General features: G+C 40.9%; 2 protein-coding genes across 9 annotated transcripts in view; one reads left to right on the forward strand and one right to left on the reverse strand.

Annotated features, from left to right (window-relative positions):
* Positions 1-17,991, reverse strand: part of LOC133663245 (PTB domain-containing engulfment adapter protein 1-like) — a 165,047-nt gene that overhangs the window by 42,275 nt on the left and 104,781 nt on the right. The gene's annotated exons all lie outside the window — the stretch shown is intronic.
* The window catches only part of LOC133663244 (uncharacterized), a 139,017-nt gene that overhangs the window by 23,101 nt on the left and 97,925 nt on the right, over positions 1-17,991 (forward strand). The window contains exons 2-3 of one of the 3 annotated variants that reach the window (XM_062067569.1): positions 2,197-2,298; positions 3,898-7,620. The exons of 1 other annotated variant lie outside the window; for it this stretch is intronic. In XM_062067569.1, coding sequence (XP_061923553.1) covers positions 4,831-6,333 — 1,503 coding nt within the window. In that variant the 5' untranslated portion in view covers positions 2,197-2,298; positions 3,898-4,830 and the 3' untranslated portion in view covers positions 6,334-7,620. Of the gene's footprint in view, positions 1-2,196; positions 2,299-3,897; positions 7,621-17,991 lie in introns of those variants that run through there. One more of the 3 variants, XM_062067570.1, reaches the window with a different exon arrangement.

The raw sequence follows: 17,991 nt of genomic DNA on the forward strand, positions 1-17,991 counted from the left end.
GGTAAGCACAGACGTACCGTATGTTCCGGACTATAAGGCGCAATTAAAATCCTTTTTTTTCTCCTCAAAACTGGACAGTGCGCCTAATGTACGGAATAATTCTGGTTTTGCTTAACAACCTCAAAGCTATTTTATTTGGTACATGGTGTAATGATAAGTGTGACCAGTAGATGGCAGTCAAACATAAGAGATACGTGTAGACTGCACGATGATGGCAATATGAAGTAAACAACACCAACATTTTATATGTTCCATTGAAAATATAGAACATTACACACGGCGCTCAAAAATCTATCAACATTTTTAAGTATGACTTTGGTAAGCTATGAAGCCGCACCGCTTGATATGCTTTAACATACGAGTATTATTATGGTGTGTGTATAAGGTAAGAAATATTATCTGACGTTTTGTTTCAGTGTGTGTATAAGGTGTGGAGAATGCATATATGTTTTAGAGTTCTTTCTTTATTCATAGTTATGTTTGAAGCAGCTAGTGTTTTTACATTTGTACTCTTTCTATTTTTCCATTTTATGTCCGCAAGTAAACTGTGTGTGTTACCTTGAAGGCTTGCACTGTAGGAGTTGGAGTACTCCCTTATGTCTTATCTGTAATAGAACAATGAGGCTGCATTCCTTTCTCCGTGTGCAAGAAGTTGTCTCTTCCGTTTGAATGTTAGACCATCCCGAGATGACGGTATGACTGTATTGATGTGGGCTGGTCTCCTGAAGGTTCAGTAAAACATGATAATATTTCTATTCTGTCTTGATGGTCCTTCTTACTCTGCATATATGTCATCTGAATGAACTTGGGATTGACCAGTGACTTTAATTACCTGAGAGGTAGACTGGTCAGACGCAACAAAGGTAAGACATTATCTGGCGTTTTGTTTCGCAATATTATGCAAAAGCAACTTTTCTTATCTTCTAGTACCTGCTGATCTGTATTTGGGATCCGCATAAATCCTGAAAAATTGCGCGCGTCCGCCTTTGTAGTCTGTGCCGACCCCGTAGTCGATAAGCTTCTTCTTTTTCTCTACCTTCGTGTTATGGGACATTCATCCTCTGCTGTTGCCATTTCTAATATAACGTAGTGTAAAGTTCTTACTTATATCTGTCAGTAAACTTGCCATGAAAGCGCTAAAACATACCGGTGTAGTGAGTTTACATAATTCACCCAAGGAACTTTAGGTATTAGAGAGTTCCGGTCGGACGGTTTTTCACGGGACACATTTCCGGCGTTGTTATTACATTAGTATCGCAATACATGTTGGTACCGGTACCAAAATATTGGTATCGAGACAACACTACTGGCCACAGGAAGTAACTTAACATGTTTGCGTTGGCGTTGTTTACAACATATTTATGTTCTACGTGACACCCCTATGGAGCACAGGGAAACGATGAATCACACACCTTGTTCTGACACTGATTTGGTGTAAAAACAAGGTTAGACATGTTAGAGGGGTTGCATTCATTAGGTCTGACGCGGAAGATAAGCTCACACCGCTATTTGATCGCATGGTTTTCAACTATTTCACGTCTTTACACGACACAGCATGCACACTCACAAATCATTTCAACACCATGCCCCTTTATTCGCATTAATCCGCCAAACATTGCACAAAGATACGTAATGAACTGAGTGGGAGTTTGGAGGAATGAATTAACAAGTGGCAGGGCGGCGATGTTATCGTTCTCAAGAAGCAGTGGTTTGCATGTCTACATGACTATGACGAAGCGGTGTTATTAGATTGTCCTACCCCAGAAGTCATTGAAGGATGACACAATATTTCCCAACCTAAAAACATTCCCGTGTGGCCATACCCTTAATGGGGCTGTTTGTATGCCGCGAGGTTGCTAACTTTACGATGTATTTTAAGCATTATTGTTGCGATTCCGATGATGCAGAGGACCTCAGGCAGCTTGCAGGTAAAATGAATATTTAATTTCTGGATTACGGCAAAAAAACACAGATAACAAAGCGTGCCGCCAAGAGTTGCACGTGAATCAAAAGGCTCACGAGCATAGAACAGAATAGCAACATAGGTGTTCGAGGAGAGCCAACAAAAACTGGACAATGGACCAGCGAGGAACACCGGGTAACACTTGCATATAAAGCTGTCTGGTCCTGTTTACACTGCACACCAAATCTGACATTTTTGCCCTCAAGTGACACAGATCTTATTTTTTTTGCCAGTCTAAACGCTCCAAAGTGCTTCAAAATCTGATCTTTTGGCATCAGTTTCAGACCACCTCAGGAGGTCGTCCTGAATCCGATTGGAATCTGATCTTTTCAAAGGTGACTTCAGTCTAAACCAGGCCTGGGCAATTATTTTGACTCAGGGGGCCAAATTTAGAGAAAAAAATGTGTCTGGGGGCTGGTATATCTATCTTTAAAGGCCTACTGAAATGAATTTTTTTTTATTTAAACGGGAATAGCAGATCCATTCTATGTGTCATACTTGATCATTTCGCGATATTGCCATATTTTTGCTGAAAGGATTTAGTAGAGAAAATTGACGATAAAGTTCGCAACTTTTGCTCGCTGATAAAAAAAGCCTTGCCTGTACCGGAAGTAGCGTGACGTCACAGGAGCTAGTATTCCTCACAATTCCCCGTTGTTTACAATGGAGCGAGAGATTCGGAGCGACAAAGCGACGATTACCCCATTAATTTGAGCGAGGATGAAAGATTCGTAGATGAGGAACGTTACAGTGAAGGACTAGAGAGGCAGTGATGGACGTATCTTTTTTCGCTCTGACCGTAACTTAGGTACAAGCTGGCTCATTGGATTCCACACTCTCTCCTTTTTCTATTGTGGATCACGGATTTGTATTTTAAACCACCTCGGATACTATATCCTCTTGAAAATGAGAGTCGAGCACGCGAAATGGACATTTAAAGTGACTTTTATCTCCACGACAATACATCGGTGACACACTTAGCTACTGAGCTAACGTGATAGCATCGTTCTCAAATGCAGATAGAAACAAAATAAATAAACCCCTGACTGGAAGGATAGACAGAAGATCAACAATACTATTAAACCATGTACATGTAACTACACGGTTAAAAATTCTCAGCCTGGTAAGGCTTAACAATGCTGTTGCTAACGAAGCTAAGGCTAATTTAGCAACTTAGCAACCGGACCTCACAGAACTATGATAAAAACATTAGCGCTCCACCTACGCCAGCCAGCCCTCATCTTCCCATCAACAGCCGTGCTCACCTGCGTTCCAGCGATCGACGGCGCGACGAAGGACTTCATCCGTGGGTTTGGCGGCAAGCATCGGCTAGGCGTAGTAAGTAGTCCTTGTTGTGTTGCTGTAAGTATTGTACTTAGCCGCTAATACACCGATCGATCCCACCTACAACGTTGTTCTTTGCAGCCTCCATTGTTCATTAAACAAATTGCAAAAGATTCACCAACACAGATGTCCAGAATACTGTGGAATTTTGTCGAAGAAAACAAGAAGTTTATGTATCGGGTCGATGGGGTCCAACCACTTCCGTGGATTTTGTGACGTCACGCGCATAAATTATATCCAAAGGAGTTTTTCAACCGGAAGTGTGGCGGGAATTTTAAAATTGCACTTTATAAGTTAACCCGGCCGTATTGGCATGTGTTTCAATGTTAAGATTTCATCATTGATATACAAACTATCAGACTGCGTGGTCGGTAGTAGTGGGTTTCAGTAGGCCTTTAAGAACACTAGACATCACTACTTTGAACTGCGTGACTGCTCGCCGTCTGTTCGCTGTTGCGAAAAAGCTAAGTAGCGCTCTATCTGTGTGCTTTTAATTGTTCTACAGCTTTCTTTATCACTTCTCAAACATTTTTAGTGGTACTATTTAACTTGCAAATCACCCGATCTCTGTCCCACCACCCTTTCCTCAGCTAGCTAGCTGCTAAGCTAGCGCGGAGAAAGGCAGCGCCGGTCAGTAAGAAGCTACTCCTACAGACCGCGACCACTTCCCTGAGGACAGCAGGAACTTCACTCGGTGACAGAAAACACTGTGAGTAATGGCTTCCTGCGCGTCTTGCACCATACTCACGGAGAGGTTGGCTCTGCTAGAGGGCCGTGTCTGCCAGTTAGAGCAGAGTAATGTCGTAACTTTAGATGTTGCGGACACATCTGCTAGCGTTAGCTGTAGCGAGCTAACTAGCCCAGCTTGTAGCAGTCCTAAGCGGCCTACAAGCTACGGTGTACCGGTTGAGACGCATAATAGATTTAGCTCTTTAGCTAGTCCTACACCCCAGTCTACCGGGCACCACACCTTAGTTATAGGGGACTCCATCACCCGAAACATAAAGCTTAGCAAACCAGCCACAATAAAGTGTATCCCCGGGGCCAGAGCACCTGACATTGAAGCTAATCTTAGGGAGCTAACTCGCAACAGGCCTAGTAAACACGTACGACAGGCTAATCGCACCACTAATTATGCGAATATAGTTGTACACGTTGGCTCCAATGACACTAGAATGAGACAGTCAGAGATTACAAAGAGAAACATAGCCAGGACTTGTGATCTCGCCAGAAAGATGTCCAGGCATCGAGTAATTGTCTCTGGCCCCCTGCCTGCGAGAGGCAATGATGAGAGATATAGCAGATTAGTCTCGCTTAACAAGTGGTTGGCTAGCTACTGTAGGCAGCAGGGACTAACGTTTATTGATAACTGGCCCTCTTTCTGGGGCAAACCAGGCTTGCTGATGAGAGACGGCCTTCACCCTAACCAGGAAGGCGCCATCATCCTGTCTAGAAACATAGACTACTATTTAAGTCTCACTTGACTGACTACACTAGAGCAAGCCCGGTCACAGGCAATTACAATGTCTGTTAGTCCGGGTGAGGAGTCAGTTAAGCTAGAACTAGCCAGCGCCAGGCTGGATAATCCATGTACGCATAGCAATTCTCTTAGAATAATACACAATTCACATAATGTTTTTTCTGTTGTGTCTGTGTCAGGGGTGGACATGCATTCTACTGAGGTGGCAAATTATGATATGTCCAGTCTATTGCAGCACCAAGCAAACAATCGGAAAATTCCCGTCATATCAATTCCTAGATATGGTCGGAACTATTTAAAGTGCACTACGCATAATAAACGCAACATTGTTAATATTGCCACTACGGATAATCTTAACAAAAACTCGTCAAAACAGCCCAATACCTATAATATGGGCTTTTTAAACATAAGATCATTGTCTCCCAAGGCGTTATTGGTTAATGAGGTCATTAGAGACAACAATCTTAACGTCATTGGTCTTAGCGAAACCTGGCTCAAACCGGACGAATTTTTTGCGCTCAATGAGGCATCTCCTCCTAACTATACGAATGCGCATGTTGCCCGCCCTCTTAAAAGGGGAGGGGGTGTCGCACTAATATACAATGAAAATTTCAACCTTACCCCTAACCTAAATAATAAATATAAATCGTTTGAGGTGCTTACTATGAGGTCTGTCACACCGCTACCTCTCGACCTGGCTGTTATCTACCGCCCCCCTGGGCACTATTCGGACTTTATCAGTGAATTCTCAGAGTTCGTTGCTGATCTAGTGACGCACGCCGACAATATAATCATAATGGGGGACTTTAATATCCATATGAATACCCCATCGGACCCTCAGTGCGTGGCGCTCCAAACCATAATTGATAGCTGTGGTCTTACACAAATAATACATGAACCCACGCATCGCAACGGTAATACAATAGATCTAGTGCTTGTCAGGGGTGTCACCACCTCCAAAGTTATGATACTTCCATATACTAAAGTAATGTCCGATCATTACCTTATAAAATTTGAAGTTTTGACTCTTTGTCAACAAGCTAATAATAATAATAACTGCTATAGCGGCCGCAACATTAATGCTGCCACAACGATGACTCTTGCTGACCTACTGCCTTCGGTAATAGCACCATTCCCAAATTATGTCGGCTCTATTGATAAACTCACTAACAACTTTGACGATGCCTTGCGCGAAATTATTGATAGTATAGCACCGCTAAAGCAAAAAAGGGCCCCTAAAAGGCGCACCCCATGGTTTACAGAAGAAATTAGAGCTCATAAATTATCATGTAGAAAACTGGAACGCAAATGGCGCGCGACTAAACTTGAGGTTTTCCATCAAGCATGGAGTGATAGTTTAATAACTTATAAACGCATGCTTACCTTAGCTAAAGCTAAATACTACTCAAATCTCATCCGCCTCAACAAAAACGATCCTAAATTTCTGTTTAGTACAGTAGCATCGCTAACCCAACAAGGGACTCCTCCCAGTAGCTCCACCCACTCGGCAGATGATTTTATGAATTTCTTTAATAAGAAAATTTAACTCATTAGAAAGGAGATTAAAGACAACGCATCCCAGCTACAACTGGGCTCTATTAACACAAATACGACTGTATATACGACGGACACTGCCCTCCAAAATAGTCTCTCTATTTTTGATGAAATAACATTAGAGGAATTATTACAGCGTAAGTGGGATAAAACAAACAACATGTTTACTTGACCCACTTCCTGGGAAACTTATCAAGGAACTGTTTGTATTATTAGGTCCATCAGTGTTAAATATTATAAACTTATCACTTTCCTCCGGCACTGTTCCCCTAGCATTCAAAAAAGCGGTTATTCATCCTCTGCTCAAAAGACCTAACCTCGATCCTGACCTCATGGTAAACTACCGACCGGTCTCCCACCTTCCGTTTATTTCCAAAATTCTCGAAAAAACTGTTGCACAGCAGCTAAATGAACACTTAGTGACTAACAATCTCTGTGAACCTTTTCAATCCGGTTTCAGGGCAAATCACTCTACGGAGACAGCCCTCGCAAAAATGACTAATGATCTATTGCTAACGATGGATTCTGATGCGTCATCTATGTTGCTGCTTCTTGATCTTAGCGCCGCTTTCGATACTGTCGATCATAATATTTTATTAGAGCGTATCAAAACACGTATTGGTATGTCAGACTTAGCCTTGTCTTGGTTTAACTCTTATCTTACTGACAGGATGCAGTGCGTCTCCCATAACAATGTGACCTCGGACTATGTCAAGGTAACGTGCGGAGTTCCCCAGGGTTCGGTTCTTGGCCCTGCACTCTTTAGTATTTACATGCTGCCGCTGGGTGACATCATACGCAAGTACGGTGTTAGCTTTCACTGTTATGCTGATGACACTCAACTCTACATGCCCCTAAAGCTGACCAACACGCCGGACTGTAGTCAGCTGGAGGCGTGTCTTAATGAAATTAAACAATGGATGTCCGCTAACTTTTTGCAACTCAACGCTAAGAAAACGGAAATGCTGATTATCGGTCCTACTCAACACCGACATCTATTTAATAATACCACCTTAACATTTGACAACCAAACAATTAAACAAGGAGACTCGGTAAAGAATCTGGGTATTATCTTCGACCCAACTCTCTCGTTTGAGTCACACATTAAGAGTGTTACTAAAACGGCCTTCTTTCATCTCCGTAATATCGCTAAAATTCGTTCCATCTTGTCCACTAGCGACGCTGAGATCATTATTCATGCGTTCGTTACGTCTCGTCTCGATTACTGTAACGTATTATTTTCGGGCCTCCCTATGTCTAGCATTAAAAGATTACAGTTGGTACAAAATGCGGCTGCAAGGCTTTTGACAAAAACAAGAAAGTTTGATCATATTACGCCTATACTGGCTCACTTGCACTGGCTTCCTGTGCACCTAAGATGCGACTTTAAGGTTTTACTACTTACGTATAAAATATTACACGGTTTAGCTCCAGCCTATCTCGCCGATTGTATTGTACCATATGTCCCGACAAGAAATCTGCGTTCAAAGAACTCCGGCTTATTAGTGATTCCCAGAGCCAAAAAAAAGTCTGCGGGCTATAGAGCGTTTTCTATTCGGGCTCCAGTACTCTGGAATGCCCTCCCGGTAAAAGTTAGAGATGCTACCTCAGTAGAAGCATTTAAGTCCCATCTTAAAACTCATTTGTATAATCTAGCCTTTAAATAGACCCCCCCTTTTTTAGACCAGTTGATCTGCCGTTTCTTTTCTTCTCTCCTCTTCTCCCCTGTCCCTTGCGAGGGGGAGTTGCATAGGTCCGGTGGCCATGGATGAAGTGCTGGCTGTCCAGAGCCGGGACCCCGGGTGGACCACTAGCCTGTGCATCGGTTGGGGACATCTCTGCGCTGCTGACCCGTCTCCGCTCGGGATGGTTTCCTGTTGGCCCCGCTGTGGACTGGACTCCCGCTGATGTGTTGGATCCACTGTGGACTGGACTTTCACAATGTTATGTCAGACCCACTCGACATCCGTTGCTTTCGGTCTCCCCTAGAGGGGGGGGGTTACCCACATATGCGGTCCTCTCCAAGGTTTCTCATAGTCATTCACCGACGTCCCACTGGGGTGAGTTTTTCCTTGCCCGTATGTGGGCTCTGTACCGAGGATGTCGTTGTGGCTTGTACAGCCCTTTGAGACACTTGTGATTTAGGGCTATATAAATAAACATTGATTGATTGATTGATTGATTGAACACTAATACAAAATCTCACAATAATGCCTGATTGAATGCTAAAAACGTTATGACAGACGGCCTGAAAAAATGGAATGGAATTTTTAATTTTTTTACTGAATGAGACACCCAGAATGTACATGAAAATAAAGAATGTGGGATTTACAATATTAACTATGAACGATAAAACACTGAATATTGACAACTTATGAACGTCACACCTCCTCTCGATCGACATACAGTATTTTACAATCAAGCGAAACGCAACAAAAATGCAACAAACAGCAAAATAACCCCACCTACAATCTGATATATCACTAAGAACTTTGTGGTAAAAATCTCCTTCCACGTCTGTCCCTGACACCCACATTTCAGGCTGGCCGCTCTGGAGACACCCACATTTCAGGCTGGCCGCTCTGGAAACACTCTGTGGAAACGCTCCCCACCCACACTGCTTGGTTCCTTGTCTGAGCTGCTGTGACTTAGATTACCATAGTAACTAATTAGAATACCATAGTAACTAGTATATCATGCAAAAGTGCAGATTCTAACCATTGAAATACTTTGTATAGTTCAAGACTTATGGTCATTTGAAAACACCACTGCACATCATAATGGCAGCTACAGTTTCCATCTTAAAGATCTAAAAATATTATTTGGGAATGTCCGGCGGGCCAAATTGAAATTTTCCCAGTTCTGGTCTAAACGCACTGCGACTTGAATGCGACCCGTATGTGACTTTTTTGTCAGCTTTGGGCGAGCTAAGTCACTCATGTGCACGGGGAAAGACGCAGTTGCCAGCGTAGGTGGATATTTTATCACGACATCCGGTTTCGGTGAGCAAAGTCTATATAAGACGGTCACATTTTCAGTGCATCACTTGTCAATAGTGCACAAATAATAGGCTACATGTAATACATGAATATACAGTACAGACCAACAGTTTGGAAACACCTTCTCATTCAATGCATTTTCTTTATTTTCATGACTATTTACATTGTAGATTGTCACTGAAAGCATCAAAACTATGAATGAACACATGTGGAGTTATGTACTTAACAAAAAAAGGTGAAATAACTGAAAACATGTTTTATATTCTAGTTTATAAACAGCCACCCTTTGCTTTGATTACTGCTTTGCACACTCTTGGCATTCTCTCGATGAGCTTCAAGCACACCTGTGAAGTGAAAACCATTTCAGGTGACTACCTCTTGAAGCTCATCGAGAGAATGCCAAGAGTGTGCAAAGCAGTAATCAAAGCAAAGGGTGTGTCATGTCTGTTGATCATGTTTTTGTTTATTTATGTTCTGCTTGGTCTTTGGACACTTTTTAGTTCCTGCTTTCACTCCCTTGCCTTGTCACCATGACTACTCATTAGTTTCACCTGTCTCAAGTTTTGCACTCGCGCACCTGTCACAAATCATGTCTGTATTATTTAAGCCCATTGTTGCCAGGAAGTCAGCCTGGCGACATTACCTCTGCTCACTTCATGCCATGCTACTTCTGACACCCCTGCTAACTCTGTTTGACTTCATGCTACCATAGTTCCATGCCAAGTAAGTTTTTGTTTATTGTTCATAGTTTCTGCCTTTGTGCAAGTTTTGTTTCATTAGCCAAGTTTTTGTACTTCCGCCTTGTGCGCACCTTCCTTTTTTATAGTAATAATAAAATATGTCCTTACCTTCACACCTTGACCGCGCCAACTTTCCTTTGCATTCCGGGAAAACAAACCTCAAAGTCCACGTATTGACAGGGTGGCTATTTTTAAGAAACTTGAATATAAAACATGTTTTCAGTTATTTCACCTTTTTTTTTGTAAAGTTCATAACTCCACATGTGTTCATTCATAGTTGTGATGCCTTCAGTGACAATCTACAATGTAAATAGTCATGAAAATAAAGAAAACACATTGAATGAGAAGGTGTGTCCAAACTTTTGGTCTGTACTGTACATTCAGTCACACATTATATTATTTTAATTTATTTTCACGTAGAGAAACACACATTTTTAAGCTGTTGCGACTTTTATTTTAGTTTTTAGTAGTAGTGACGTCTTCCCGGTTAACTTCCTTTGTTTTCACTTTATCTAAGTGCGCATTCAAGTGACGTTGGGGCCACATTGGGGCCTGTTCGCGTTTTTACTGGAATCTGATAAACAACACATTCTACTTGCAGTGTAAACAAAACAGTCAGCTGGAAAAAAAAATCGGATATTTAAAAAAAATCCGAAATGAGCCACTTTGGCTTGCAAGGTAAACGTCGTCTCTGATTAGCGATCAGAGGCAGGTGGGTCTTGTGATCGCTAATCAGAAGCATGTGCGTACAATCAGGGCTCCTAGCAACCGAACGTAACCAAGGAGCCCTGAAAACAGCAACTAAATCACAAACATAAAACTAAACACTAACCTAAGAAATCAATACAACAAAAACAAGACAGAACATTGCCATTAGTGACAGGCCATGACAATTATATCCAGCCCTCCTACACTTTCCAGCGTGGAGCAGATAAATAGATTCCTTTTGCTGTAATTGTAAATAATATACAACAGAGTTCAGTTGAAAGCCATAAGAATGATATCAAATGAATAGGTACAGTACTAAGAGAATGAATAATGCTTCACATCCACACTACACACATGCATGGCAAGCACATAAGTGCCTGAAATATGCAGTAACCATAAATAGGGTTTCTCCAGGTATCAGCAAATCTAATTTAATGCTTTTTAATGTCACTTGAAAAAAATGAATGCCCATGGTTATTATATATATAGTGAAAAGGTTACTACTATTGTCTATATACACTTTTCATTATAAGCATTTGACAATAATAATATTGAATAACTTAAATTAAAAGTTAAAAGGTAGATTAAAAAGTTTACATTAACTGTGATTGTCTAGTGAATTAGAATTGGCTCGCAGGACTTTCATTTGGGAATTTAGTTGTCATAAGGACACCTCTGCATAACATTGTATCCCTGGTTGACCTTCTGACAATAAAAGTGCATTTGTGTCCAAATATCGTTTAGTTTTTTTGTTTTTGACTTTTACAAGCAGTTAATAACCTTTGATTAATCATGAATTAATCCAAATATAAAAGTATGATCAAAGTGTGATTTTTAAAAACTTTTGACAGCACCCGTTTTAACACAACTATTGTAACATTTTTACAACATCTTACAAAAGTAGTCATCTATAGATTACAACTATATGAATACTGTAGTTTCCCCCACATTGGTAAGGTTAATTCTCTATTTTATCGCCTGTGCATAAAGGCAAGCTTTGTGACGCCAATAAAATTTGATCACTTCTTACATTTTATGTCGCCTATTAAGTGGAAAATATTTCCTAATTTTCCTGATGACCAGATTTTGACAAAAGGGATGACTGGTGCTATTTTTCACTGACAAGTAAAGGGGAAAAAATGAAAATAAATGGTCAGGGGTATCACTTGACATGACTAGTGAGTACTGTTTAAAGGTTTCAGTAAACATTGCTCTGACAAATGAAGATGGTTTCGGACTCACATGTGAGTTGAAACATAAGGGAGGGGGGTCGTAAACAGCCATCGCCTTTGATCACAAACAGTTCAAAGAAAAGGTCACCTGGAGGGGAGTCCGGTGCTGCTTCCTCTCCGCTTTGTAGTTATCGGGTCAAGACACAATCTTTCTGTGGATTACAATACATCAAAGAAACAGAACACCTTCATGTTGCTTCCCATCCTACACAGTGGAGTTTTACAAGCCTTCTTCTTGGTAGGACAAAGACAGCTTTTGTCCTCTCGCCGGGAACTCATGGCAACACAAAGTTGTGTGATAACTTAGATACAATTATTCTGACACTACCTATCTATCTATCTATCTATCTATCTATCTATCTATCTATCTATCTATCTATCTATCTATCTATCTATCTATCTATCTATCTATCTATCTATCTATCTATCTATCTATCTATCTATCTAATGCTAAGGACTTCAGCTTGATTAGAGTACGATAGCTCGTACAAATATGCATGAAAACACTACTACCCAACGTGACAGTTTAGTACCGGTAAGTATGAATCGTTTTAGTTATATTGTAAAACTTACAAACATTGCTTGGAGCGATGAATGAAGTAACCATATGAGTAGAAACGCTATGGACGACTAGAAGACTAAACGGTACTTCCAGGTCACGGCACTGCGACTGTCAGAAAGCGACTTGAAGATGGTCTGTAAATATAATCTATGCAACATTTTGACCAAAGAACCCCCATTACAGGTTATGTAGACCACAAGGAAGTGTTTTACATTTAGAAAAAAATCATAATATGACCCCTTTATTGCGCCTTTTGTATGAAAATAGACCTGACTAGAGCCGCTCATCGGCAGTGTGCCTTATAATCCGGTGCGCCCTATGGTCCGGAAAATACGGTATGTATGTTGTAATAGAAATACACAAGAAATACGATAAGGTTCCGGGAACCTTTCAAAATTCCCACCGAGCTGGCAGGAACTACGAATACTTTCTAAATAACTAAATCTACCCAGGTAGTTTTTGGTGGAAACACAAGGGGGAACTTTATTTAATGGGAAAGTTCCTGCGGTGGAAAAGGGCCTATTATTGCGGGATTTGGTTGAATTTGCGTGACTTTTGGGGGCACTCGTTGAAGGTTGCTGTCAGAATAATTCTATCTAAGTTATCACAAAACTTTGTGTTGCCATGAGTTCCCGGCGAGAAGACAAAAGCTTGTAAAACTCCACACTGTGTAGGATGGGAAGCAACATGAAGGTGTTCTGTTTATTTGATGTATTGTAATCCACAGAAAGATTTTGTCATGACCCGAGAACTACAAAGCGAAGAGGAAGCAGGACCAGACTCCCCTCCAGGCGACCTTTTCTTTGAACTGTTTTGTAGCCAAAGGCGATGGCTGTTTACGACCCCCCCTCCCTTAGAAACAGCTGTTGCCATGTAATCAGGGAAAGTCCAAATAAAAGAGGAGGCGTACAATCTTTCGTCAGAGCGTGGGACACTGTACAAGGGTACAGGTGTACGCGTTTCTCCTCATTGAGCCAAATGTATTTCTGTCTCTGTTTAATTCCTTGCTTCTTGTCTTGTTTAATAGTTTCTCAGTGTAGTTTATTTGCCATTTGTTGTATGACAGCCTAAAAAGTGCCGGGGCCTTAAAAGTGTGTTGTGTAAAAGTCCCAAGAGCCAGATTGCTCATCTCACTGCACACTTATTTGCTGCAGAAGCAGTTAAGATGTGGCGGCAAGGTGGTAAACTATCTATCCCCAATGTATTGTTCACACTGAAACCTCCGAGGTTATTAATAACTGCTGCTTTTGGGTTGACATTGTCACAACAGAAGGAATAAATCTTCCTAGGAAAATTGAAAGAAAAAAAAAAAAAAGAACAATTTCTCACAGTGACATTTTAGACCTTATCAATATCTGTATTACTGTTAAAAACATCGAGAATAGTAGTCACTGTTTAACAATCTCCATGATATGCAAATATAATACAGGGTTGAATCCTGCCTTCTAAATGACTACTCTATTGCAAAGCCTTCACAAAGTGAGGAGACAATGACTTTATTCAATGGGGTACTCAATCAATGACAAAGGGAGCTTGCAGTGTTCTCTATCGTGGAGGAAAAAAAGGAAATCTGAGGGGCTTCAAGGACAACCTTTATCACACGCCTGATACCCTATAGTGCTTTTTTGAGATACACGTCATCTCTATCCACAGCACATGTGAAGTATCTATACAAACTCTGCATATATCTGACAGCTATGGATTGTTTTCAGGGAGAGAAAACGCTTGGTAACAATCTGTGCTGGTGCAAATGCAATGGGACTCTGGTGGACTTGTTCCAACGGCAGTTTTGTTTTTTACCGTCCAAAAACAATGAAAACATATACATTACCGTCTTTTTCCGACTATAAAGCGCACTTAAAATCATTTCATTTTCTCAAAACTCGACAGTGCGCCTTATAACCCGGTGCGCATAATGGACAGACTAATTCGGATTGCGCTTACCGACCTCGAAGCTATTTTATTTGGTACATGGTGAAATGATAAGTGTGACCAGTAGATGGCAGTCAGTCATAAGAGATACGTGTAGACTGCAATATGACTAAAGTAAACAACACCAACATTTTATATGTTCCATTGAAAATACAGAACATTACGCATGGCTCTCAAAAATCTATCAAAATGTTTTAATATGACTTTGGTAAGTTATAAAGCCGCACCACTTGATGGATTGTACTGTGCTTCAACATAGGAGTATTATTATGGTGTGTGTGTATAAGGTAAGACATATTATCTGGCGTTTTGTTTCGCAATGTTATTCAAAAGCAACTTGTCTTACCTTCTGGTACCTGCTAAACCAGACCTGGGCATTCTGCGGCCCGCGGGCCACATCCGGCCCTTTGTGCGTCCCTGTCCGGCCCGCGTGAGGCAAATTACAAAATACATTTTAAAAAGTATCTATGTCGAGTGTGCAATACAACGGTGCTGCTTTTGTTTTGAAAAGCGTTATTTGTATTACTTCCGTGTGGACGTATGCGCATGCGTGATTGTGAGTGAATGTGAACAGCTGCAATCACAAATTACGAAATAAAGTTAAAAACACATCTATGTCATGCGCGCAATACAACTGTGCTGCTTTTATTCTGAAAAGTGTTATTTATGGGCGTATGTCCTCTGCGCACAGCAAATATATGCAGCGCACCAAATCAAATCCCATCTGAATTCTAAGCAAAATAAACACATTTATTCTGTGTAATTTTGCAATGCAACTTTGAGTGACAGTGACAACAAGCGGCCCTAACGGTGTTTGTCAACACCGTTCAATTGAACACCGTTCAATTATTGTAACGTCTATCGAGATGCTTCGAGGCCAGGAATTAAATCGATCACTTTATTTAGCAAAACTGTTTATATTCGGCCATAGCCACACCAAAAATATGAGTAAAACACTTCTATCTCGAAAAACAAGTCATTTTCTGCCGTACAAACCAGGCCAAAACCAACTTGTCATCTGTCACCAACACGCATACCACTAAACCACTGGTGTGTTTATGGCCACACAAAAAGTCGGAGAAGTCAAACACCACACAAAGTTACACTATGACTCCTCAGTCATACGTGTGCTTATTTTACTGTCATTTATTATTAGTGTTAATTTATTTATATTAATCATGGAATGCTGTTACTAGAGGAAGTTACAGGAATGCACACTTCATCCTATGGTTACATTTCATTGTGCAACATGAGGATGTTTAAGGGGAACTAAATGTGATCTCTGAAAGGGGTACAAATGATTTCAAAAGCATTGCTTTTGGTATAAAGTTCAGTTAAGTTAAATGAAATTATGATTTATTATTATTTATGATTATGATTATTATTATTATTATTTATCTTACGGTATATATCAAAAATAATATTGAGCAAAATTTAATTGAAATATTGTCGATGTGGCCCTCCGGCAGTGCTCGGGTTGCTCATGCGGTCCCCGGTAAAAATTAATTGCCCACCCCTGTGCTAAACGGTATTTGGGATCTGCATAAGTCCTGCAAATTTGCGTGGATCCGCCTTTGTAGTCCGTGCCGACAACGTAGTCGATAAGTTTCTTCTTTTTCTCTATCTTCTTGTTATGGAACATTCATCCTTCGCTGTTGCCATTTCTAATATAAAGTAGTGTAAAGTTCTTACTTATATCTGTCAGTAAACTTGCCATGAAAGCGCTAAAACATACCGGTGTAGTGAGTTGACATTATTCACCCAAGGAACTTTAGTTTTTAGAGAGTTCCGGTCGGACGTTTTTTCACGGGACACATTTCCGGCGTTGTTGTTGCACTAGTGAGATGCTACTCCGTTTTTTCCCCCTAAATCAAATCAAATCAAATCAACTTTATTTATAAAGCACATTTAAAATTTATCACAGGGGTAGCCAAAATGCTGTACAATGGGCAGGTTAAAAGATAATACGAGTACCGAGCAAACACAACACAACACAAACAGAACACGATCAAAAATAAATAAATAAAATAAAATAAATAAAACATAAAAACAGGTTCACAGCAGGTGTATTATGGGACGCCATTGCAGGATGGATATCACTCAGTGTTAAAAGCCATGGAATAAAAGTATGTTTTTAAGACAAGTCACAGGTGGAGAAAATCCTCAGTGCTGAGCTCTGTAGAACTTGCACCTGGCTCGCTGACAACAAGCTATCCATCCACTTGGGTAAAACAGAATCCATCCTGTTTGGGTCCCACATCAAACTTAAGAGAGTCAATGACTTCACCATAAAAGTAGGTGACAGTGTCATCACCAGGAAAGATGAGGTCACCTACCTAGGTTCCATTCTAGAGGCTAACCTTTCCTGTGATAAAATGGCAACCAAGGTAATCAAAAAGGTTAACCAACGAACGAGATTTCTCTACAGAATTTCCTCTCTGGTCAACAAAAGCACCTTGAGGATTCTGGCTTGAACTCTCGTTCAACCCTTTTTCGATTATGCATGCACCTCCTGGTACCCTAGCACCTCCAAAACCCTCAAATCTAAACTCCAAACATCTCAGAACAAGCTAGTCAGGTTACTTCTAGACCTCCACCCCAGATCACACCTCACTCCTACCCACTTCTCTAAAGTGGGCTGGCTCAAGGTGGAGGACAGAGTTAAACAACTTGCACTGAGCCTAGTCTATAAAATCCTCTACACCTCCCTGATACCGAAGTACATGTCAAACTACTTCCTTAACGTAAATGACCGCCATAACCACAACACCAGGGGGTGCTCCACTAACCACGTTAAACCCAGATTCCGAACTAACAAAGGTCTTAACTCATTCTCTTTCTATGCCACATCAATGTGGAATGCGCTCCCAACAGGTATAAAAGAAAGGGCATCTCTATCCTCCTTCAAAACCGCAATAAAAGTTCACCTCCAGGCAGCTACAACCCTAAACTAACACCCTCCCCGGATTGCTAATAATCAAATGTAAACAATCAAATGCAGATACTTTTTCTTTTTCTTATGCCTTCTGATCTCTCTCTCTCTCTCTCTCTCTCTCTCTCTCTCTCTCTCTCTCTCTCTCTCTCTCTCTCTCTCTCTCTCTCTATGTCCACTACTTGATGTCCATATCCCCCCCCCCCCCCCCCTCCACACCCCTGATTGTAAATAATGTAAATAATTCAATGTGATTATCTTGTGTGATGATTGTATTATGATCATAGTATATATGATAGTATATATCTGTATCATGAATCAATTTAAGTGGACCCCGACTTAAACAAGTTGAAAAACTTATTCGGGTGTTACCATTTAGTGGTCAATTGTACGGAATATGTACTTCACTGTGCAACCTACTAATAAAAGTCTCAATCAATCAATCAATCAAAGAGAGATTTAAAAACAGGAAGAGAGGAGGCTTGTGTAACACTCAGAGGTAGGTCGTTCCAGAGCTTGGGAGCAGCAGCGGCGAAAGCTCTGTC

Source organism: Entelurus aequoreus, linkage group LG13 (assembly GCF_033978785.1).
Source record: "Entelurus aequoreus isolate RoL-2023_Sb linkage group LG13, RoL_Eaeq_v1.1, whole genome shotgun sequence".
Lineage (NCBI taxonomy): Eukaryota > Metazoa > Chordata > Actinopteri > Syngnathiformes > Syngnathidae > Entelurus > Entelurus aequoreus.